At 38.0% G+C, this 24,469-nt stretch overlaps 1 protein-coding gene across 7 annotated transcripts in view; it reads left to right on the top strand.

The window, feature by feature from the left end:
- CLOCK (clock circadian regulator) overlaps positions 1-24,469 on the top strand; it is a 126,036-nt gene that overhangs the window by 77,644 nt on the left and 23,923 nt on the right. For all 7 annotated transcript variants that reach the window (XM_055434509.2, XM_055434511.2, XM_055434513.2 and 4 more), the window contains 7 exons: positions 9,663-9,783; positions 13,633-13,746; positions 13,883-14,001; positions 15,716-15,798; positions 16,008-16,114; positions 18,868-19,015; positions 19,587-19,662. In XM_055434509.2, coding sequence (XP_055290484.1) covers positions 9,663-9,783; positions 13,633-13,746; positions 13,883-14,001; positions 15,716-15,798; positions 16,008-16,114; positions 18,868-19,015; positions 19,587-19,662 — 768 coding nt within the window. The remainder of the gene's footprint in view (positions 1-9,662; positions 9,784-13,632; positions 13,747-13,882; positions 14,002-15,715; positions 15,799-16,007; positions 16,115-18,867; positions 19,016-19,586; positions 19,663-24,469) is intronic.

The raw sequence follows: 24,469 nt of genomic DNA, 5'->3' as shown, positions 1-24,469 counted from the left end.
CCATGAACCTCCAGATGTTCAAGCAGGTTTTAGAAAAGGCAGAGGTACCAGAGATCAAATTGCCAACATCCGCTGGATCATGGAGAAAGCAAGAGAGTTCCAGAAAAACATCTATTTCTGCTTCATTGACTATGCTAAAGCCTTTGACTGTGTGGATCACAATAAACTGTGGAATATTCTGAAAGAGATTGGAGTACCAGACCACCTGACCTGCCTCTTGAGAAACCTGTATGCAGGTCAGGAAGCAACAGTTAGAACTGGACATGAAACAACAGACTGGTTCCACATAGGAAAAGGAGTACGTCAAGGTTGTATATTTCACCCTGCTTATTTAACTTATATGCAGAGTACATCATGAGGAACGCTGGGCTGGAAGAAGCACAAGCTGGAATCAAGATTGCCGGGAGAAATATCAATAACCTCAGATATGCAGATGACACCACCCTTATGGCAGAAAGTGAAGAGGAACTCAAAAGCCTCTTGATGAAAGTGAAAGAGGAGAGTGAAAAGGTTGGCTTGAAGCTCAACATTCAGAAAATAAAGATCATGGCATCTGGTCCCATCACTTCATGGGACATAGATGGGGAAACAGTGGAAACGGTGTCAGACTTTATTTTTTTGGGCTCCAAAATCACTGCAGGTGCTGATTGCAGCCATGAAATTAAAAGATGCTTACTCCTTGGAAGGAAAGTTATGACCAACCTAGACAGCATATTAAAAAGCAGAGACATTACTTTGCCAACAAAGGTCCATCTAGTCAAGGCTATGGTTTTTCCCGTGGTCATGTATGGATGTGAGAGTTGGACTGTGAAGAAAGCTGATCGCCAAAGAATTGATGCTTTTGAACTGTGGTGTTGGAGAAGACTCTTGAGAGTCCCTTGGACTGCAAGGAGATCCAACCAGTCCATCCTAAAGTAAATCAGTCCTAAATATTCATTGGAAGGACTGATGCTAAAGCTGAAACTCCAATACTTTGGCCACCTCATGCGACGAGTTGACTCACTGGAAAAGGACTCTGATGCTGGGAAAGATTAGGGGCAGGAGGAGAAGGGGACGACAGAGAGTAAGATGGCTGGATGGCATCACTGACTCAATGGACATGAGTTTGAGTGAACTCTGGGAGTTGGTGATGGACAGGGAGGCCAGGCGTGCTGTGATTCATGGGGTCACAAAGAGTCGGACATGACTGAGCGACTGAACTGAACTGAAGATAAGATTGAATAATAAATAAAAGAATGAATATAACAAAACAGAAGCAGACTCACAGATAAACTAGCAGTTTTCAGTGTGGAAGTGAATGGGAGAGGGGTGTGATGGGGGAGGGGATTACCATGCGAGGTATAAAAGCCAAGCAACAAGAATATATTGTCTAGCACAGGGAAATGTAGCCATTATTTTGAAATAACTTTAAATGGAGTGTAATCTATTAAAACAATTGAATCATTAATGTTGTACACCTAAAACTAATAATACTATAAATCAACTGTAATAAAATAAGGTTGAGTAATTTGAATAAACTTATAGGGTTTTAAACCTATAAACAATTTTATTGGATTTTCTTTCAGTTATGTATTTTTAGAAACTATATAATCTTTAGTCATAATCAGGGTGTAATTTGCAGTGTAGTCAGACTTTTAAAAAGCCTGCTTCGTGGGCACTTTTCCTGGACTTCACTGAGAATCAGATGCCTTTTCTCTCTGTTCTCATGTTACCTTATACCTGCTGCCACCATGACACTTACAGTGAATTGTAATTTTCTGTTTATTTGGATAATATAAGCTTTCTAAGTGCAGGGACTTTATCTCTGTATCCACATAGGCTGGCTAATTTCTTAATGAGGCACTTAGTAATTATGGATGGAGTACAAGAAAGTGAGTAGATTATTTGAAATAGATGCTTTAAAGATTCCTTCCTAATGCCACACTGGATCTTTAAAATGGAATATTTCATGGCATATTGAAATAACAAACGTGTGCAACAGACCTAGTTAGGACCCAGGACCCAGGTGTTTGATAATTAACATTCTCCCCTCAATGAAAAGCTTCATGACCTTCTCATTGCCTTCTGGATTAAAAAAAATTAATTTTGAAGCTATTTTTACATTTATAGAAAAATTAAGAAGATAGTACAGAGTTCCTATATATGCCTACCCAGTTTTCTCTGTTAGTAACATCTTCTGGGTGTTTTTAACCGTTGGTGTCACCCAAAGCATGTAGAGACCAGGAGGTGAGTTTTTGGGCAGAAGAGATTGCTGCTTATATAGCAGACCCATTTCATTGCATACTGAGTTAATAGTATCCTTTAGTAAAACAGATTTGGTTCTTTTTTTTGTAAACTGCTCTCCAGTTATGATGGATACTTTCCCTCACATCACTTACATTGCTATATTGTATTGTTTATTTGGCTGAGCTGGTTCTTAGTTGCAGCACCTAGGATCTTTCTTGTGGTATGCAGGATTTTTTTTAGTTGTGGCATGTGGGATATGGAGAAGGCAATGGAAACCCACTCCAGTACTCTTGCCTGGAAAATCCCATGGACAGAGGAGCCTGGTAGGCTGTAATCCATGCGGTTGCTAAGAGTCAGACACGACTGAGTGACTTCACTTTCACTTTTCACTTTCATGCATTGGAGAAGGAAATGGCAACCCACTCCAGTGTTCTTGCCTGGAGAATCCCGGGGACGGGGGAGCCTGGTGGGCTGCCGTCTATGGGGTTGCACAGAATTGGCCACAACTGAAGTAACTTAGCAGCATGTGGGATATAGTTCCCCGACCATGGATCGAACCCAGGCCCCCTGCATTGGGAGCATAGATTCCTAGCCACTGGACCACCAAGGAAGTTCCCAGAAGGATGTTTTGATAAAATGAAATAAAACTTAAGGGAAAAAAAAGTGATTTTTCTCTTTTCAGTTCAGTTCAGTCGCTCAGTCGTATCTGACTCTCCGCGACCCCATGAATCACAGCACTCCAGGCCTCCCTGTCCATCACCAACTCCCAGAGTTCACTCAAACTCATGTCCATCGAGCTCGTGATGCCATCCAGCCATCTCATTCTCTGTCGTCTCCATTTCCTCCTGCCCCCAATCCCTCCCAGCATCAGAGTCTTTTCCAGTGAGTCAACTCGCCACATGAGGTGGCCAAAGTATTGGAGTTTCAGTTTTAGCATCAGTCCTTCCAGTGAACATCCAGAATTGATCTCCTCTAGAATGGACTGGTTGGATCTCCTTGTAGTCCAAGGGACTCTTGGCCTGCCATTAGAGGAACTCAAAAGCCTCTTGATGAAAGTGAAAGAGGAGAGTGAAAAGGTTGGCTTGAAGCTCAACATTCAGAAAACAAAGATCATGGCATCTGGTCCCATCACTTCATGGGAAATCGATGGAAAAACAGTGGAAACAGTGTCAGACTTTATTTTTGGGGGCTCCAAAATCACTGCAGTTGCTGATTGCAGCCATGAAATTAAAAGATGCTTACTCCTTGGAAGGAAAGTTATGACCAACCTTGATAGTATATTAAAAAGCAGAGACATTACTTTGCCAACCAAGGTCCGTCTAGTCAAGGCTATGGTTTTTCCCATGGTCATGTATGGATGTGAGAGTTGGACTGTGAAGAAAGCTGATCGCCGAAGAATTGATGCTTTTGAACTGTGGTGTTGGAGAAGACTCTTGAGAGTCCCTTGTACTGCAAGGAGATCGAACCAGTCCATTCTAAAGGAGATCAATCCTGGATGTTCATTGGAAGGACTGATGCTAAAGCTGAAACTGCAATACTTTGGCCACCTCATGCGACGAGTTGACTCACTGGAAAAGACTCTGATGCTGGGAAAGGTTGGGGGCGGGAGGAGAAGGGGATGACAGAGAATGAGATGGCTGGATGGCATCACCGACTCTGTGGACATGAGTTTGAGTGAACTCCGGGAGTTGGTGATGGACAGGGAGGCCTGGAGTGCTGCAATTCATGGGGTCGTGGAGAGTTGGACACGACTGAGCGACTGAACTGAACTGAACTGAACTGAACAGATGCTAAGCAAAAGATTTAAAACAGTGTTGCCCCTTTCTTTCTGTTTTAACATACATACCTTTTTATCTAAAATATATTCTTGACTCTTGTCCCAAGGGGAAGAAACATTAGAAAATCTCTAAATATAAAGCTTTAGTGTTTATAATTCAGTTCTGTTAAGAAATTAAAATTTGTCATCTTAATCAGTGGTCAGTATGACTTAACAGTTTTTAACTTAAATTTTAAATCTAGCTATAAAATTGCATGTCTGATTCTCTAGGTCTTGGAAAAAATTTTTTCTTAATTTTGTCGTCGGTCTTATAAAACTAATTTAGGTAAATTTTAACCTATTTGTGGCTACTAATCAGGAAAGGAAATTTATTGGGTTTTTTTGGTTGTTGTTCCTGATGTGGTTTTTAAAATGATAGGGTCATACCACCTCCAGAGCAGAAGGGATTTTAGACATTTTTTGCCCAGCACCTTTGTATTTGTTAAAAACATATATGAACCCCAGAGAATTGTGCAATAATTAAGTGGAAATATCAAGACATAAAGTCTCTCAACTGGGAACTTAAAATTTGTAAAGTTTTACAATTCAGAATTGCTTTCCTCCCACTTGCTTAAATGTGTTCCTGAGAAAAGAGTATGTTAAATTTGTTAGCATGTAATACAGGGAGGAAGATTAACCATGTTACATAGCCTGACAGAGTCCAGGAATAACACTGCTATTATTAAGATATTGTTTGAGCCTTTCATTATCTATTTTTCTTAAATTGATAATTTTGAAATATAAACACAAATGTGTATTAAGAAAGTCAGTACAATGTTTGGTGTAAAGGCAGTATGCAGAAATAAAAATCTAGAATTTTTAAAGTAGTTGTATGATTATTTGGACTTCCCTATTTGCAAATAAATATTTTAAATAAGAAAACAAATATTTGAAATGAGTAAATAAAGCCTATGTAAAGGGCCAGAATCTTTGTTCCTTATGCTCTGTCCATAGCTCTTCAGGGACTCTTACCAGATCTGATCCCTTGAATCTATTCATCACTTCTGTGGTATAATCATAAGGGATTTGATTTAGGTCATATCTGAATGTCCAAGTGGCTTTCCCTACCTTCTTCAATTTAAGCCTGAATTTTGCAATAAGGAGCTCATGATCCGTGCCACAGTCAGCTCCAGGTCTTGTTTTTGCTCACTGTATAGAATTTCTCCATCTTGGCTACAAAGAACATAATCAGTGTGATTTTGGTATTGACCATCTGGTGATGTCCATGTGTAGAATCGTTGGAAAAGGTTGTTTGCTGTGACTAGCACATTTTCTTGACAAAACTCTGTTAGCCTTTGCCTTGCTTCATTTTGTACTCCAAAGGCCAAATTTCCCTGTTACTCCAGGTATCTCTTGACTTCCTACTTTTGCATTCCAATCCCCTATGATGAAAAGGACATCTTTTTCTAGTATTAGTTCTAGAAGGTGTTGTAGGTCTTCATAGAACTGGTCAACTTCAGCTTCTTTGGCACCAGTGATGGGAGCATAGACTTAGATTACTATGATGTTGAATGGTTTACCTTGGAAATGAAACGAGATCATTCTATTGGTTTTGAGGTTGTACCCAAGTACTGCATTTTGGACCCTTTTGTTGACTATGAGGGCTACTCCATTTCTTCTAAGGTACTCTTGCCCAGAGTAGTAGATATAATGGTCATTTGAATTAAATTCACCCGTTTCCATCCATTTTAGTTCACTGATTACTAAGATGTGGATGTTCACTCCTGCCATCTCCTGCTTGATCACTTCCAATTTACCTTGATTCCTGGACCTAACATTCCAAGTTCCTATTATTAATAACAACAGTACTGTTATTTATAGCATTGGATTTTACTTTCACCGCTAGACACATGCATAACTGAATATCTTTACCACTTTGACCCACTTCATTCTCTGTGGTTGTTCAGTTGCTAAGTTGTGTGCAACTCTTTAAAAACCCCATGAACTGCAGCAAGCCAGGCTTCCCTGTCCTTCACTATCTCCCAGTTTGCTCAAACTCGTACATTATGTCGATGATGCCATCCAATCATCTCATACCCCCTTCTCCTCCTGCCCTCAGTCTTTTCCAGCATCAGGGTCTTTTCCAGTGAGTTGGCTCTTGGCTTCAGGTGGTCAAAGTATTGAAGCTTCAGCTTCAGCATCAGTCTTTCCAGTAAATATTCAGGGTTGATTTCTTTTAAGATTGACTGGTTTCATCTCCTTTTTGTCCAAGAGACTCTCAAAAAGAGTTGAAGAAGGTAGGGATAACCACTAAGCCATTCAGATATAACCTAAATCAAATCCCTTATGATTATACAGTGGAGATGATGAATATATTCAAGGGATTAAATCTGGTAGACAGAGTGCCTGAAGAACTTTGGACAGAGATTCCTAACGTGGTACAGGAGGCAGTGACCAAAACCATCCCCAAGAAAAAGAAATGCAAGAAGGCAAGGTGGTTGTCTGAGGAGGCATTACAAATAGCTTAGGAAAGAAGAGAAGTGAAGCAAAGGAGAAAGGGAAAGGTATGTGCAGCTGAATGCAGAGTTCCACAGAAGAGCAAGGAAAGGTAAAAAGGGCTCCTTTAATGAACAATGAAAAGAAATAGAGGAAGACAATAGAAAGGAAAAGACTAGAGATCTCTCCAATGAAACTGGAGATACGAAGGTAACATTTCATGCACGGATGGGCACAATAAAGGACAGAAATGGTGTGGACCTAACAGAAGCAGATGAGATTAAGAGGTGTCAAGAATACACAGAAGAACTCTACGTAAGAGATCTTCACGACCTAGATAACCATGATGGTGTGGTCATTCACCTAAACCTGGACACCCTGAAGTGAGAAGTCAAGTGGACCTTAGGAAACATTACTGTGAATAAAGCTAGTGGAGGTGATGGAATTCCAGCTCAGCTATTTAAAATCCTGAAAGATGGTGCTTTGAAGTGCTTCACTCAGTGTTTCAACAAATTTGGAAACTCAGGCCACAGACTGGAAAAAGTCAGTTTTCATTCCAGTGTCAAAGACTGTTTAAACTACTGTACAATTGTGCTCATTTCATATGCTAGCAAGACTGTGCTCAAAATCCTTCAAGTTAGGCTTCAACAGTTATGTGAACCAAGAACTTACAAGTTGGGTTTAGAAGAGTCAGGAACCAGAGATCAAATTGCCAACGTTTGTTGGGTCATGAATAAAGCAAGGGAATTCCAGAAAAACATCTAATTCTGCTTTATTGACTATGCTAAAGCCTTTGACCCTGTGGATCACAACAAACTGAAAAATTCTTCAAGAGATGGGAGTACCAGACCACCTTACCTCTTTTCCGAGAAAACTGTATGCTGGTCAAGAAGCAACAGTTAGAACCAGACATGGAGCAAGGGACTGGTTCAAAATTGGGGAAGGAGTGTGACAAAGCTGTATTCTGTCATTCTGCTCATTTAACTTCTATGCAGGGTATATCATGTAAAATGCAGAGCTGCATGAATCACAAGCTAGAATCAAGATTACCAGGAGAAATATCTGCAGCCTCAGATATGTACAGAATACCAATCTAATGGCAGAAAATGAAGAGGAAGTAAAGAACCTCTTGATGAGAGTGAAAGAAGAGAGTGAAAAAGCTGGCTTGAAACTCAGCCTTAAAAAATGAAGATTGTGACATCTGATCCCATCACTTCTGGGCAAATAGAAGGGGAAAAAGTGGAAGCAGGGATAGGTTTTATTTTGAGGGGTTCCAAAACCAGTGACTATAGCCATGAAATAAAAGACTTGCTCCTTGGGAAAGCTATGACAAATCTAAACAGCGTATTAGAAAGCAGAAACATCACTTTGATGACAAAGGTCCATATATTAATAATCAAAGCTATGGTTTTCCTAGTAGTTATATATAGATGTGAGAGTTGAACCATAGAGGAAGCTCAGCACCAAAGAATTGATGCTTTTGAATTGAAGTGCTTGAGAAGCCTCTTGAGAGTCCCTTGGACAGCAAGGAGATCAAACCAGTCAATCCTAAAGGAAATTAATCCTGAATATTCATTGGAAGGACTGATGCTAAAGCTGAAGCTCCAATACTTTGACCACCTGATGTGCAGAGCTGACTCATTTGAAAAGACCCTGATGCTGGGAAAGATCGAAGGTAAAAGGAGATGGGGGCAACAGAGGATGAGATGGTTAGATAGCATCACTGACTCAATGGACATGAATTTGAACAAACTCTAGGAGCTAGTGGAGGAGTGAGGAGCCTGGTGTGCTGCAGTCCATGGGGTCACAAAGAGTCAGACATGAGTTAGCAACTGGACAACGAACAGCAACAGTGCAGTTAAAAGACATGTTTTTGGAGGAAGTAATTTCAGCTGGTCCTGTGAAAGACAGAAGAGTACAAACATGTGGTGAGAGAGGGGAAGATTCCCTTCATGGGCTGTACCTTGAAGGCTAGGGAAAGGACTGAAGAAAGTATGTATGGCTTGTGTGAGAGTGGTAAACACCCCTGTCCCACCTCTTACCATCCTCAGTGGCTCTCTCTTTTTGGTTATTGTTTGAGGTTTTTTGTTCTGAACAATCTTTAAAATATTTGAAATGGGAAAGTGAAACTACTTAGTGGAACCCTTAGCCCTGTCTTCACAGTTTCTTTTCACCTCCCTTGCCTACCATAGTCTTGGAGCTATCCCTTCATTATCCCCAGGATTTCACAGAGCAGTTTGAAATGCAGAGAAACCAAGTAGACAGGATGGGATTTGTCAGGAAATGTAATGGTCAAGAACTCATCTGCCAGTTCCGGAGACATGAGATGTGGGTTGGATCCTTGGGTCAGGAAGATCCCCTAGAGAAGGGCATGGCAATCCACTCCTGTATTCTTGCCTAGACAGTCTCATGGACAGAGGGGTCTGACAAGGCTGCAGTCCATGGGGTTCCATAGAGTCAGACATGACTGAAGCAACTTAGCATGCACACATACGTGATCTCACTAAAGTTTTATTGTCCATGGTTCTTATGGACTGGCACTGTCCTATTTACTTTGGATTCCACAGCCATGTCACATTGTAGGCAACCTCTTGCTGGTCAGATTACTGTTGATTAAAGCCATATCTTAGCATAGATTATAATGCTTAGCATGTAAGTCGTCTTTTTCGGGAAGAGGTTGTTTATCTTAAAGCATGACTTTTTGACAGTGGGATACAGGTTAGATGACTGGAAAAGATGAAATAAAGAAAGCGTTTTCTCTTCATGTAGCCTGTGGCTTGTCCTGTGGCCCTTTATTTGTAGTGTATACCCCACTCACCAGAGGTTGGTATGTATAGTAAGGCTACATCTGGTAGCCAGGGATTCTTCTAATAAGCTTTCTTAGTCCTGTTATATTTTACATGTTCATATATGGTGAAACTTCCGATTTACCAAACTTTGAAAGGTCATATTGATCATGAATCTGATGATGCTAGTATCAGAGACAGTGAGATTATGGAAACTGTTTGCACCTTCTCAGTCTTGTCTTTTGAGTTATACTCTGAAACTTGGTATTTGTCACTGTTTACAGATAATGAAATGTCAACGATATGCTCATCTGATGTTTAAGAGTGATTATATATTTTTAAAATAAATTTCTCTTGAATCACTGTAATGTTTTAATTTTTAAAAATTTGTTTTTCAGTCAGATCTTGTGGATCAAAGTATATTTAATTTTATCCCAGAGGGGGAACATTCAGAGGTTTATAAAATACTCTCTACCCATCTGCTGGAAAGTGATTCATTAACCCCCGAATACTTAAAATGTAAGTAGTACTTTTTTTTAAATTTATTTATTTTAATTGGAGGCTAATTACTTTACATTATTGTATTGGTTTTGCCATACATTGACATAAATCTGCCCCGTAAGTAGTACTTCTTAAGCTAAAAGTTAAACGGATTTGGTTGCATTGTTCTTTACTTTTGTAATTTTGTGACAGAGATAAGTTTAACCAAATTAACACATAGCATCATTCCAAATCCCCTATTAGATACTTTTAAAATATTAAAATATGATGGAATTAAGACCATGTTAAAAGTCTGAACTATATTCCAGAATACAGTGAAATCTCATCTGATATAATATGCCATAAAACTATTTTACAGAAAAATGGAACTCAGCAATACACGCTTATTAATTTTTATATAAAATCTTACTATAGTAAGAGAAAATTAAGGATTTTTATTTTCACCATCACTAACCAAACTGAACACTGAACATGAGACAAAACATGTTTTTTATAAAATGACTTAAGCAAAGAAATTTTGTGCTCTATTAAGCAGAATTAAACAATAATTTATTGGATATGTCTAATATGCCAGATGGGAATCCCCCTGCCAATGCAGAGATGCAGGTTTGATCCCTGGGTTGGGAAGACTCCATGGAGAAGGAAATGACAACCCACTCCAACCCACTCCAGTGTTCTTGCCTAGGAAATCCCATGGACATAGAAGCCTGGCGTGGTACAGTCCATGGGATCGCAAAAGAGCGGACATGACCTGGCGAGTAAACAACAAGGCAGCAGTGTACCAGACACTTGTGCTATATAATAGAAATGCCAAGAATAGGGAAATATAATCCCTGCCTTTAGTAAGTATAAAATATTGTCGTATAATCTGACTTTTCTCCTAGCTTCATTGACCAGAATGCCTTGTTTTCTTTTAGTTTGTTTTTTCTTTTTAAACTGGAAGATAATTGTTTTACAATGTTGTATTGGTTTCTGCCACACAGCAATGTGAATCAGCCATAAGTATACCTATGTCCCTTCCCTCTGGAACTTCCCTCCCACCCCTCGTCTTCTAGAATAAATTATTCTGTGTAAAGTATGAAATCATGACAGCTCTACATTTGGCCATTAGCTTTTCAATGTCTTCTTTAACTACTTTTCATGGTTTTTAAATTTTGACTTTTCTTATAGTGGTGATGGTTTAGTTGGGAAGTCGTGTCCGACTCTTGCAACCCCATGGACCATAGCCCACCAGGCTCCTCTGTCCATGGGATTCTTCAGGCAAAAATACTGGAGTCGGTTGCCATTTCCTTCTCCAGGGGATCTTCCTGACCCAGGGATTGAACCCAGGTCTTCTGCACTGCAGGCAGATCCTTTACCAACTGAGGTACAGGGAAGCTGACATTAATCATTTTAAAGGTTCTTCATATTTTGAATCTTTGATTATATAGAATACTAACTGTTCAACGGTTGAGATACACATACACACACATGTAAGTATGTGTGAATGTATGTTTTTGATAAGAATAGACAGCCTTTCAGAAAAAGTTGAGAAGAGTTAAGAGACCAGGAGAATACATTTGAAGCTTATTTATAATTGTTAAAAAAACCACATTCTTATGACATGACTAAGGGACTATTCTAGTCTTTCATCTAGGGGAAAGATTTGGGTTGGATATAATGATTCAGAAGCCAGTTATACGCCTGTAAACAACAGTATTTGAAGTCAGTTCAGTTCAGTCGCATTCCACTCTTGGCGACCCCATAGACTGATATACAAAGTAAAGTTATTTCCACAGATGAAAAGGATATTTCATGCCAAAGGAATGAACATGATTTAAGACAGAGGGGAAATTGCTAGGAAAATTCAGGATTCTCCAAATAAGTCATTTTTACCATAATGAAGGAAAGGTAGTACAAGTGATGTGTTTGTGTCTAGAGAAGGAAATAAAGCCTAATATTTCATCCTTAACAGTTTGGTTTTTATTTTTTACTTAGTGAGAAGCCAGCAAAAAGGGGATTTTGGTGGTTTTGTGGGTCAAAAAGAAAATCTCTCAGGTGGAAAATTTTGGTAAAATGACTAGATTTGAGATGAAAAGGATAGCAGTAGAAGTAAGGATGGAGAGGAAAGCATGCCTGTGAGTGTTGAGGTGAACTCAGTAGGACTTGGTGTTAGGCACTGGTGTCAGAACAGCTAGAGATTGTCAGTGGGGAAGGTTTTAGGAAGAAGGTAAGAGTTTGAACCTGCTGAGTTTAATGATAAAGCCATTGCTGATTGTAACAGAAGAGTATGCGTTGGATACTGTAAGTGAAGAGAGGTGGTATTAGTAGTCCTTGAGCGCTGAAATAATAATGATGAAAGTAATACTAATCTGAGAGTAGTAGGCAAGGCTGAGTCTGAGTGGCAGGAGTATGGAGGCAGAGAGAATACATGTTTGCAGTTACCTAGATGCAAGGTCATTTACATCAGTACCAAAATGGTGGTACTGGCTGCTCATGTGGAAAAGATGACTCATCGGAGCATTCTTGGTGTAATAAACAGCAGATCCTGGTTACAGATTTAGTTTTTGAGCTGGTGATACAGAGAGAGAGCAAACTGATATTATTTCTGACTAAGGAGATAGGACAGAGGGGAATGACAGCTGCCTTAGGAAGAAAGAAGGAAAAATTCACTTTCAAGTATTTTGAATTTAAGTTACTGATGAACAGTCAGGTACAAATGTCCTGAAAAATAGTGATATGAGACTTGGTCTTACATAAAATGTTAAAATTGGTGAGAGAGATTTAGGAGTAAATAAGTTTGTCAGTGCTGGTAAGTTTGTAAAGCATAATAGATTACAATCAAAAGAACTTTTGTGAATGTCTGTGGTTTGTTGACTGATTAATAGAAGGGAGAGAAATAGTCAATAAGGTAGGAAGGTAAGTTTCATGCTATGGGAATGAAAACTCGTGAGTTTTAAGAAGAGGTAGAAACAATGAAGAGTAATTTCTGTAGAAGTGTGAGGGCAAAAGCCCTAATAACATGAAAGTAAGGAAGGCGAACATATGGAAACTAAAGCACATAATGAGAAGGAAGGAGATCTGTGTTACTAAAAAGAACAGCATGAAAAAAGACCTGAGTAAATTTAAAAGTAGAAAGTAAGGGCCCGAAGAAGGACATGTGTGAATGCTAAAGGAATGAACGGTTCTGATGGTCCTAGAGAAGGAAGATGGGAAAGACTGTTTAAAGTAGAGATAGAAAAATTGGAATAGGAAGCAAGACCTTTCTTTGAGATTAGAGTGGTAAATGACAAGGAAGGACAAATGAAAATGGAGGAACATGGAGTTACTTGTATCAGAAGATCTGTCTTTTTTTTCTTTTTTGTTTATTGGAGGCTAATTATTTTACAATATTATATTGGTTGGTTTTGCCATACATTGACATGAATCCGCCCCGGGTGTACATGTGTTCCCCTTCTTGAACCCCCCTCCCACCTCCCTCCTCCCCATGTCCTCCCTCCAGGTCATCCCTGTGCACCAGCCCTGAGCATCCTGTATCATGCGTCAGACCTGGACTGGTGATTCATTTCACTTATGATAATATACATGTTTCAATGCCATTCTCCCAAATCATCTCACCCTCATCCTCTCCCACAGAGTCCCAAAGACTGTTCTATACACCTGTGTCTCTTTTGCTGTCTCGTATACAGGGTTAAGGTTACCATCTTTCTAAATTCCATGTATATGCATTAGTATACTGTATTGGTGTTTTGGACTAAACACAATGTCATTGAGGACCTCTTTAAGAGAAAATAGTAATTGTAAACTTACACAACTGTTAGAATCTTACTTTGTGTGACTTATTTATGATAAATCACAAAATATCTTATATTTTTTCTCTTATTTCAGCAAAAAATCAGTTAGAATTTTGTTGTCATATGCTTCGAGGAACAATAGACCCAAAGGAGCCATCTACTTATGAATATGTGAAATTTATAGGAAATTTCAAATCTTTAAACAGTGGTAAGTTAAAATGCTTCTCTTACAGTGTATTTTCACTTGGTATTCTTTTAAGCTCTTAAAGACAAATGTTTGAGTATCAGTAAAAACTAGATTTTTACTGGAGAAACTGATGATATTTATTTCCTTATTGCTTTAGTGTCCACTTCAGCACACAATGGTTTTGAAGGAACAATACAACGCACACATAGGCCTTTTTATGAAGATAGAGTTTGTTTTGTAGCTACTGTCAGATTAGCTACACCTCAGTTCATCAAGGTATGTTTCTGTTTCCTAGAGGGGTTTCACTTCATATTATGGGACCTATCTGTTTTTTTTTTTTTTTTATTGTTTCCAGATAATTCCTGTAAACATTAAAGTAGTAATGGCCATAAGTCATTAAACATGTATGATCATAATATTTTTGAAGCAAATAGTGAGTTATCAAAGACTCATCAAATTATAGAACTAATTTTTTGATGATATACCTTGTGTTGGGTTGGCCAAAAATTTCATTTGGGTTTGTGAAGTTTTTGGCCGTTAACCAGTGGTTATATATCACCATCATGGTGCTTTTGTTGTATAGTTCACAAATACATTAAAGGAGAAAGGCCAAAGATTTCTTTTGAAATACACAGGTGATCTTTTTATTACATTTAATTTACCTTTTCATTTTAAAAGTCAATTAAATAATTTTATTTTTATATCCTGGGTCCAGGAAGTAGATGATTAGTAGGAAAGTCAGAAAATGAAAGACTTCAGTCACTGCAAAGTGGCTGAAAATAAGCCAGGCTAAGATTTTAAATTTAGGGAAATGCCATAGGACAAAGTACTGAATTAGCAGTTAGAGGCTCTTAAACCAGTCTGACTCTACTTGTTTTGATCATAGGAAATAATGGCAGTGGTAACATGCTTTTTGCATGCTTACCACATGCTGTTTACGTGCATTATCTCATTTAATACTTACAAATGGTGGTATGATCACCATTTTATATATAAGAAAAATGTGGCTTAGGAAAGTTGCTTACCCAGAGTCACAGCTATTAAGTAGTAGAACTGAGATTGATTCTAATTCCTTTTCTTTCTAAACCCAAACTCTTAATCACTACGTTGTGCTGCAGAAGGTCATTCAAGAACATGGGCAGATTGGAATACATTGTTGAATATGACTAGAGTCTAGGGTTACTGTGAGTGGAGGGAGGGTAGGGATGTTGAGAGATGAGGTTAGAAAAGTAAGCAGATGCTGGCAGTGATATATGTTTCTTTCTTTCTTTGTTTCTCCTTGTTTAGATTTTGTCCTGATGGAATGAGCAGCCATTAAGATTTTTCTGTCAGGGAAATTATACAATCGTGTTTGAGTATTTATAAGGTCATTGTGGCCAGAATAGAAGATGAGTTGAAGGACAAGGAAACTTGTTTGGAATATTTTGCAATAATGTGAGCCAATGGTGGCAACTAGAGTCTAAACTAAGACCCTGAAGATGGATGGGATTGAACAGATTTTTTTAAAAAAAACTTCGAAGGTGAAACTGAAAGGATTTAGTAGTGGCCATTTAGATGGTGAAAGGTGAAAATGAGTGTATTGTGACTATTAGATTTTAGACTTAATGGCACAGTACAGGTATGCCTCCATTAATGAGATGGAACATTATGTAACTGGATATGAGGATTAAAATAGTTGGTTCATTTTAGGACATGTTGAGTTTGTGGTACATGGGAACATCCAAACAGAAATATAGAACTATAATTCAGGAGAGAGATTAGAATGAGACTTTATAGGCATGTGAGTGAATAGAGAAATGTGTGGAGTGGAAAGTACTCCCCCAGAAGCCTGCATGTGTTTATTGCCACATTCCTTAGTACTAGAAAATAAAAAAAATTTTTTTAATGTTTAGGGGAAAGTTAGCTAAAAATGACTTATGCAGCTAGCAATATTTAGGAATTTGCTGAGTACACAGAAAAGTATTTCTCAATTTTAATTATTTATTTGTAGGAAATGTGCACTGTTGAAGAACCTAATGAAGAGTTTACATCTAGACATAGTTTAGAGTGGAAGTTCCTATTTCTAGACCACAGGTAACTCCCGTTTTTAAATTCTATAAAAAAATTAATCATTATAATTCTTGAAATTATTGGATTTCAAAGACAAACTTTTTCTCGGCAGAATGCTCACACTCATTATCCATTATTTAAACAATAAAGTTTCCTCCCAAAATTGGTTTGTACTTGAGTACTTTTTATTAATGGAAAAAGTCATAATATTGATTGTTTTATATGTAATTTAGGGCACCACCCATAATAGGATATTTGCCATTTGAAGTTCTGGGAACATCAGGCTATGATTACTATCATGTGGATGACCTAGAAAATTTGGCAAAATGTCATGAGCACTGTAAGTAGATTTTAATACTTCAGCTGGTAATACTTTTTTTAATCTGTAAATAACTATCATATTAATAGAAGGTGGTAAAACAGACCATTTTTGTATTTTTGAAATGTATTGGAAAAATTTCTTTTGTATGCATAACTACTTCTAATAGGAATCCTAGATCAAGTCTAAATTAAACTTCCTCCCATTTTACATATTTCAATCTATAGTAGTAAGTACAGTTTTATAACATGGCATCTAATAAACCTTGTTTTGAAGTATAGAAGTTCTATATCCAGATTAGGAGAAGTAGATTCCTTTGAAAATTGTAATATTAGAACACTATTTCATGAATTTTTATTTCCAGGCATGTGAGTCTGCACAGGAAGTAATGCCACATTTAAAGAATCTCTTTTAGAAAACTCAGTGAGTGCTTCGTTAATGTTACCTGCCATTGTTATATTAACAGAAGGAACATTATCATCTCATTTTGCCCTATTTTGAACAACTTACATGTATTATTTTCATTATTCATAGTCACAGTTGTATAATAGAAAGTAGGTACTGTTACTATCTCCACAAGTAAACTGAGACACAGAAAGGCTAACTAATTTACTTACAGTCCCATAACACTGGTGTCAGACATCAAAAAGTCTACAAATAATAAATGCTGGAGAGGGTGTGGAGAAAAGGGAATCCTCTTACACTGTTGGTGGGAATGCAAACTAGTACAACCACTATGGAGAACAGCGTGGAAATTCCTTTAAAAACTGGAAATAGAACTGCTGTACGACCCAGCAATCCCCCTGCTGGGCATACACACTGAGGAAACCAGAATTGAAGTACCCCAGTGTTCATTGCAGCACTGTTTACAATAGCTAGGACATGGAAGCAACCTAGATGTCCATCAGCAGACAAATGGATAAGAAAGCTGTGGTACTTATACACAATGGAGTATTACTCAACTATTTAAAAGAATGCATTTGAGTCAGTTCTATTGAAGTGGATGAAACTGGAACCTATTATACAGAGTGAAGTAAGCCAGAGAGAGAAACACCAATGCAGTATACCTATATATATATATGGAATTTAGAAAGATGGTAACGATGAGTCTGTATGTAAGACAGCAAAAGAGACACATATGTAAAGAACAGACTGTGGGAGAAGGTGAGGGTGGGATGATTTGAGAGAACAACATTGAAACATGTATATTACCATATGTGAAATAGATGACCAGTCCAAGCTCAATGCATGAAATAGGGCACTCAAAACTGGTGCACTGGTACAACCCCGAGGGATGGGAAGGGGAGGGAGGTGGGAGAGGGTTCGGGATGGGGAATACATGTACACCTGTGGCTGATTCACTCCGATGTATGGCAAAAACCACCACAATATTGTAAAGTAATTAGCCTCCAATTAAAAAAACAAAAAACATTGGTGTCAGAGATAGGATTAGAGTCTGGACCTCCTCCTTTACCACATGCTATTTGTTCATTCTTTGTTTCGGAAATTTGTCTTAATAGGTTTCATTTGCCTCTCTGATCCTCCTTCCCAAATCTTTCCATCTTGAGTGTCTTCTAAAGCTTAATTAGATATTTAATATACCTTCATGTCTTAGGCTGGTTTATAAACCTCTATGAAAATAAATCATGTTATATAATATCACAAAAGAAATATTTTTCACTTCGAGTGATATGGGCACTAGGCTCCGTGATGTATTTAAAAAATCTGACACCTCTATTAACTAGCTTTATAATTTTCAACAAGCAATTTCAAGTATGTAGACTTTGATTTCCTCATGAATAGTGACGGGTTGGAGGAGAGAGAGCGAACACGATTCCAGTCCAGCCTGTCTTAATGTTTTGTCCACTGAATACCAGTCTATTAAAAATGAATTTTATGGTCAGAGAAAATTAGGTAAGAGTTCATAATCAGCCCCCATCTCCCCACCACCAGAGTTTTGACAGATTAGCATACTCACGGCTTTGAGAAGAACAAATTTTCCCAAGTTAATTTAACACAGAACCCATTTTTTGCATAATATCTGCTAAAAGACTTTTGAACTTATCATCTTCAGGGAATGTTTTGGGAAATACTGCTTGAAATACTGTTTTGGAAAATCAGCTACTTGAAATAATTTTTTCTGATTTTGGTAAATTAAGGTTTAGAAGTAAATGCCTCAAAAATGCTATACTTGGACTTCCTGGTGGTCCACTATAGAGGACACAGGTTCAAGTCCCTGGTCTGGGAAGATCCCACATGCTGCAGGGAAACTAAGCCTGTGTACCACAACTGTTGAAGCCCACGCACTGGAGCCTGTGCTCTGCAATGAGAGAAACCATTTCAGTGAGAAGCCCACACACCACAACTGGAGCGTAGCCTCTGCTCTCCCGAAACTAGAGAAAGCTTGGATGTAGCAACAAAGACCCAGTGCAGCCAAAAAGTGAAAGATGCTGTATTTGCAGAGGGTGAGGGGTAGGGATGGGGAGTAGAGCTCAGGTGTGATTATTTATTGCTGTAATCCTCAATATATCTTAGCAGGAGAGAGTCAGTATGTGAATAATTTATTCTCAAGTATTTGGACATTTATTGTGTATGAAAAATACCTATGATTAGCAATAACAGGCTATAAGTTGGGCGCTATGGAAGATTTCATATACTATATGTTATTGAAAAGCCAGAAGAATTTTATATATATTTATATAGATATAAATGTGAATGATACCTTTGGGTAAAAATCTAGTAATACAAATCAAAAAATATTTTTTTCTTCTTAGTAATGCAATACGGAAAAGGCAAATCTTGTTACTATAGGTTCCTGACCAAAGGACAGCAGTGGATTTGGCTTCAAACTCATTATTATATCACTTACCATCAGTGGAATTCAAGGCCAGAGTTTATTGTTTGTACTCATACTGTAGTAAGGTAATAATTCTTTTACAGAATTTATGAATATGGAAACATTCATAATGATTCTGGAATGTAGTTTTATGTATGACTTATTAAGAAGTACAGAGTGATTTTTCCTCCATTTGTTCATATATATATTTTCAATTTATTATTAAATTTACTTATAGGCATTATATAGAAATAAAGATACATAATTTCTGATATAAGTTTTATGGTTTAGAGCAGATGTTGTAACTGTCTTTTGTATACCACAGTCAGTCATGTAAAAGAGCTGGAGTAGATAAAGCATACTGTTTCTTTATTTAATTCCTCTTGATTTAGGTCCTTTGTGGTTACAGATCATTTATAGTAGTACATGAAACTTTTTAGATAAGTAAAAAAATGAAATTTGAATTAAGATACACTCTGTGTGTATATATATATAGTGCTATATATGTGTATGTTTTAGTGTTTTTTTGGTGCATAGAAAATAGTCTGGAATTTGTGATGAACAGATGAGATACATAATGAACGTTGAATTGTTGCACCTCTGCAGTGATTTAAATGAATGATCAAACACTGAAATTCTGTTTTTTTCCACTTGTAGTTATGCAGAAGTTAGGGCTGAAAGACGACGAGAACTTGGCATTGAAGAGTCTCTTCCAGAGACAGCTGCTGACAAAGTATGTATATTACAGGTTTTTTAAAAATTATTTCTTCTCAATGAACAATAAGACTCAATAATTTATAGAAAAATTGTTTTTCAAATATTTCATTTACTTGTAATTATAACTATTGTATTTATTTTTATATTTAATATTTTAAAACCTCATGTATTTTTAAAAAAGATTTGAAGGGCCTGCTATTTAGAGATCACTGTATGAGAGACATGTATAATCTCAGAATTAAACACTTATTACAATCTGCTAGGTTCTGGCTTTTATATGAAATATGAAATGTCATTTATTCCTCAGACATCCTTATCTGGATATATCCCCACTTTGAAAATATTAAAACTGAGCTTAAAGACTCACGACTGGAAAGTTATAGTCAGATTTTGAACACTGGTTTCTCTTTTCATTATATCAGGTAGAAATATAGTGTATTAACTACCTGTTGCTGTGTAACAAAACTTAATGATGTAAAATAACATACATATATTATCTCAGTAGTTTCTGTGAGTCAAGAATCCAGACACAGTTTAGTTGGACACTCTGCTTCAGAAGTGGTCATGGGTCTGTAAGCAGGGTTTCAGTCCAGGGTCCCTCCCAAGCCTGTAATCAAGGTGTCAGTGGAGCCACAGTCATCTCCAGGTTCAGAGTCTGTTTCCAAGCTCACTTAGTGGTTGAAATGCATATGAAAACCACAACAGGGTATCACTTCGTACCTGTAAGAATGGCTGTTATCAGAAAGGCAATAAGTAGCAAGTATTGGCAAGGATACGGAGAAAAGGGAACCCTCATGAACTGTTGGTGGGATTGTAAGTTGGTGCAATCACTACAGAAAATAGTATGGAAGTTCCTCAAGAAATTAAAAATAGTATGGTATAACAGTTTCACTTCTTAGTATTTACCTGAAGAAAACAAAAACAGTTGTGAAGATTTATATATCCCTATGTTCATTGCAGGATTATTTACAATAACTAGGATACAGAAACAACCTAAGTAAAGATGTGGTTCATACATATAGTAGAATACTATTCAATGATAAAGAATGAAATATTGCTATTTGTAACAATACGGATGGATCTTGGGGACATGATGCTAAGGGAAATAAGTCAGAGAAAGACAAATTATCTCACTTATATGTGGAATTTAAAAAACAAAACAAATGAACTAGCAAACCAGACTCATAGAGAACAAACTGCTGATTGCCAGAGTGAGGCATTGGGGTGTGAGATGGGGCAAAATAGGTGAAGGGGGTTAAGAGGTGTAAACTCTGAGTTGTAGAATACGCCATAGCATACAAAATACGGTCAGTAAAATTGTAAGTGCTTTCCTCAGAAAATATCTTTCATTAAACATCATGGATCTTTTTCCTCTAAGGCGTCATAGTCTTTTTGGAAAAATTCTTCCATGTGGAACCCATGAGAGCAGAGAACTTGTCAGTGTTATTTGCTGCTATATTCTCAGCATCTTGAGCCATGGAAGGCAATTTTTAAATTGAAATATAGAAGATGCAAAATTTATTAGTTTTAGGTGTACAACATAGTGATTCAGCATCTAAATACATTACAGAATAAACGTGTGTCTAGTCCCCATACAAAGTTGTTACAGTCTTTTGGAATTGAAACAAAAATAAATGGGACCTAATTAAACTTAAAAGCTTTTGTACAGCAAAAGAAACCATAAACAGAATGAAAAGACAACCCACAGAATGGGAGAAAACACTGGCAAACGAAGCAACTGACAAGGGATTAATCTCCAAAATATGCAGATAGCTCATGAAGCTCATTATCAAAAAACGAATGACTCAACCAAAAGATGGGCAGAAGATCTGAATAGACGCTTCTCTAAAGAAGACGTACAGATGGCCAGTAGGCACATGAGAAGATTGCTCAGCACCGTGCATCATTAGAGAATTAAAAATAAAAACTACAATGAGGGTGTCACCTCACACTGGGCAGAATGACCATTATCAAAAAGTGGCCATCACTAACAGCTGGAGCGGATGTGGAGAAGAGGGAGCAGGCCTACACTTTTAGTGGGAATGTAAATAGGCACAACCACTAGGGAGAGCAGTATGGGAGGTTCCTCAGCAAATACAAAGTAGAGCTCCCGTGTGATCCAAATCCCCCTCCTGGGCATATACCTGCAGAAACCATAATTTGAAAGGATACATGCGCCCCAGGGTTCAGTTGCAGCACTGTTTACAATATTCAGGATATGGTAGCACCCTAAGTGTCCATCAGTAGATGAATGGATAAAGCAGTTGTGGTACATGTGTACAGTGGGATATTACTTAGCCGTAAAAAAGAAGGCAGCAACATGGATGGACCTAGAGGTTGTCATACTAAGTGAAGTCAGTCAGAGAACGTATCATATATTGCTTATATGTGCAATCTAAAACATGATACAAATCAACTTATTTACAAAACAGATATAGTAGTCTCACAGACTTAGAGAACAGACTTGTGGTTACTGAAGGGGAAAGGTTGGGTGGGGGGCTAAATTGGGTTGGGATTAACATATATGCACAGTATTATATATAAAACAGATAATCAATAAGGACTTACTGTATAGCACAGAAAACTCTACCCAATACCCTGTATAACCTATGGGATAAGAATTCAAAAAAGGATGTATATACAAAAATCACTTTGCTGTACATCAGAAAGTAACACAATGTTGTAAATCATCTATACTCCAATTTAAAAAAAATCAGTAAGGACAGTACTGATCCAGGAGTAGAGAAACTTTAATTCAGCGACTTAGGAGTAAGCGCAAGGTGACTAAGTGACTACAGCGAGGGGAGGGAGGGAGTTGCATGGGGGGATAACGTGGCGTTCGTAGCTGTGAGTTTGGGGGAAGGTGGGAGGGAAAATGCGCAGGCCAGAGCAGTAGAAGGACTTCTGTTCTACCTCCGGAGCAGAGGTCTGAAGGTTGAGAGAAAGGAAACTGCCTAAGAGACCTCCAAGGAAAGTGGTATCCTTTGCGGGGGTGGGGGGGTGGGGTTCTGGGTTTTAATTAGAGGACTCCAGTGAAGGAGTATTCATCAGTGAGGTTGAAAATACAGCTTTTGCTGCTTAGGGAAACTGAAGGCAGGCAGAAGGGTTTCAGGAGCTGGGCGAGGGTGGGAGATGGAGACAAAACAGGATGTGAAGAGCGATTAGAGTGCAGGACAGGGGGTATTGTGTCACATAACCCTTTTTTTCCTTTTGTGATAGTAGTAATTTTGAAATCATATTTATTTATATCTGTGTATACACACACATTGCCTTCTATGTAGCTTTCCTGAAATAGGGAACAGAGTATTGTTGCTTAATTCACTGTTGCATATGGAGGTTCTTTGACGGACCCTCTCTTTGACACTTCGCTCCACTATAATGAGCAAACAGAAGATGGGTATATTTATATACCTGGTATGTTAATAGGTGGGCTTCCCTTGTAGCTCAGCTGGTAAAGACCTCGCCTGCAATGCAGGAGACCCCAGTTCAGTTCCCGGGTTGGGAAGATCCCTGGAGAAGGAAATGGCTACCTACTCCAGTGTTCTTGCCTGGGAAATCCCGTGGACAGAGGAGACTGGCAGGCTACAGTCCATGGGGTCACAGAGTTGGACATGACTGAGTGACTAAGCACAGCACAACATGTTAATAGGTAGAGTTACATATATGGTGGTGGCAGGTATTTTCATCTATATAAGACAGAGCTCTCTGTGGAGAGAGAGGGAGAAAGAGGTTTAAGAACTTTTGGAAAGTATGGAATAACTGTGGAGAGTAGGAAAGTGAGCTCACTAGAAAACGTAATGTTTCTGCTTAGTGTTATGGATAATTTTAGCTTGGTGATCATTTTAGGTTGACTGTAATTGTCTCCAAAGGAACAAGTGAACTGGAAAGCTCAGACAGGGAAGTGTGGTTTAAAGTTGGCTTTTAATTTGTGTTTTTAGAGGCACTGCAGTAATCTCGTAATGAAGAGTAGAGATTAAATCAGGTAGAGTAGAGGAAGAGGTTATTGGCAATGAGGAATTCCTCGAAAGCTGAGAGGCCAGGACAGGATATTGCATGAATCATCCATATAGATATTGAAATCTGGAGGAGGTCAGAGTTGGTGTGAAGAAGATGGTTTTGAGCAGTCAAATGCTGGGTTCCAAAGATACTTACAGTGCCTTTTTAAACTAAAGTGTCTGTTGGTGGTTCTTTTTTTTTTTCTGATTTGAAATATATGTAACAAAATTTACCATCTCAAACAGTTTTAAGTTCAGTGGTGTTAAGTACATTCACAGTGTTGTGTAAGCATTACCACCATCTATCACCAAAATTTTTTCATCTTTCCAAACTGAAATTCCTTACCTATTGAACAGCAACTCCCCATACCCTCCTCTCCAACCCCGGGCAGCCACCAGTCCACTTCTGACTATGACTTTGGTTCCTATAGGTACCTCATGTAAGTGGAATCATACAGTATTTGTCTGTGATTGACTTATTTCACTCAGCTTAATGTTCTCAAGGTTCATCTATATTGTACTATGTCAGAGTTTCTTTTTGAAAGATAAGCAGTATTCCATTGTGTGTATATATACCACGTTTTGTTTATTCATCCATCCATCGATGGACACTTGAGTTGCATCCATCTCTTTGACTGTTGTAGTTAATGCTGCTAGGAACATGGCTTACCAAATACACATTTGACTCCCTGCTTTTAATTCTTTTGAGCATATACCCAGAAATGAAATTGTTGGCTCATATAGTAATTCTATATTTAATTTTTTGAGGAGCTGTTACACTTTTCCATAGTAGCTCTACTGTTTTATACATACTTATCAGGCTTCCCA

This window comes from Moschus berezovskii, chromosome 5 (assembly GCF_049115385.1).
Source record: "Moschus berezovskii isolate FMDL1 chromosome 5, NW_MosBer_1.0, whole genome shotgun sequence".
NCBI classification, from domain to species: Eukaryota; Metazoa; Chordata; class Mammalia; order Artiodactyla; family Moschidae; genus Moschus; species Moschus berezovskii.
Note: the sequence above shows the minus strand (reverse complement) of the source record. Positions and strands in the feature narration are given on the sequence as shown.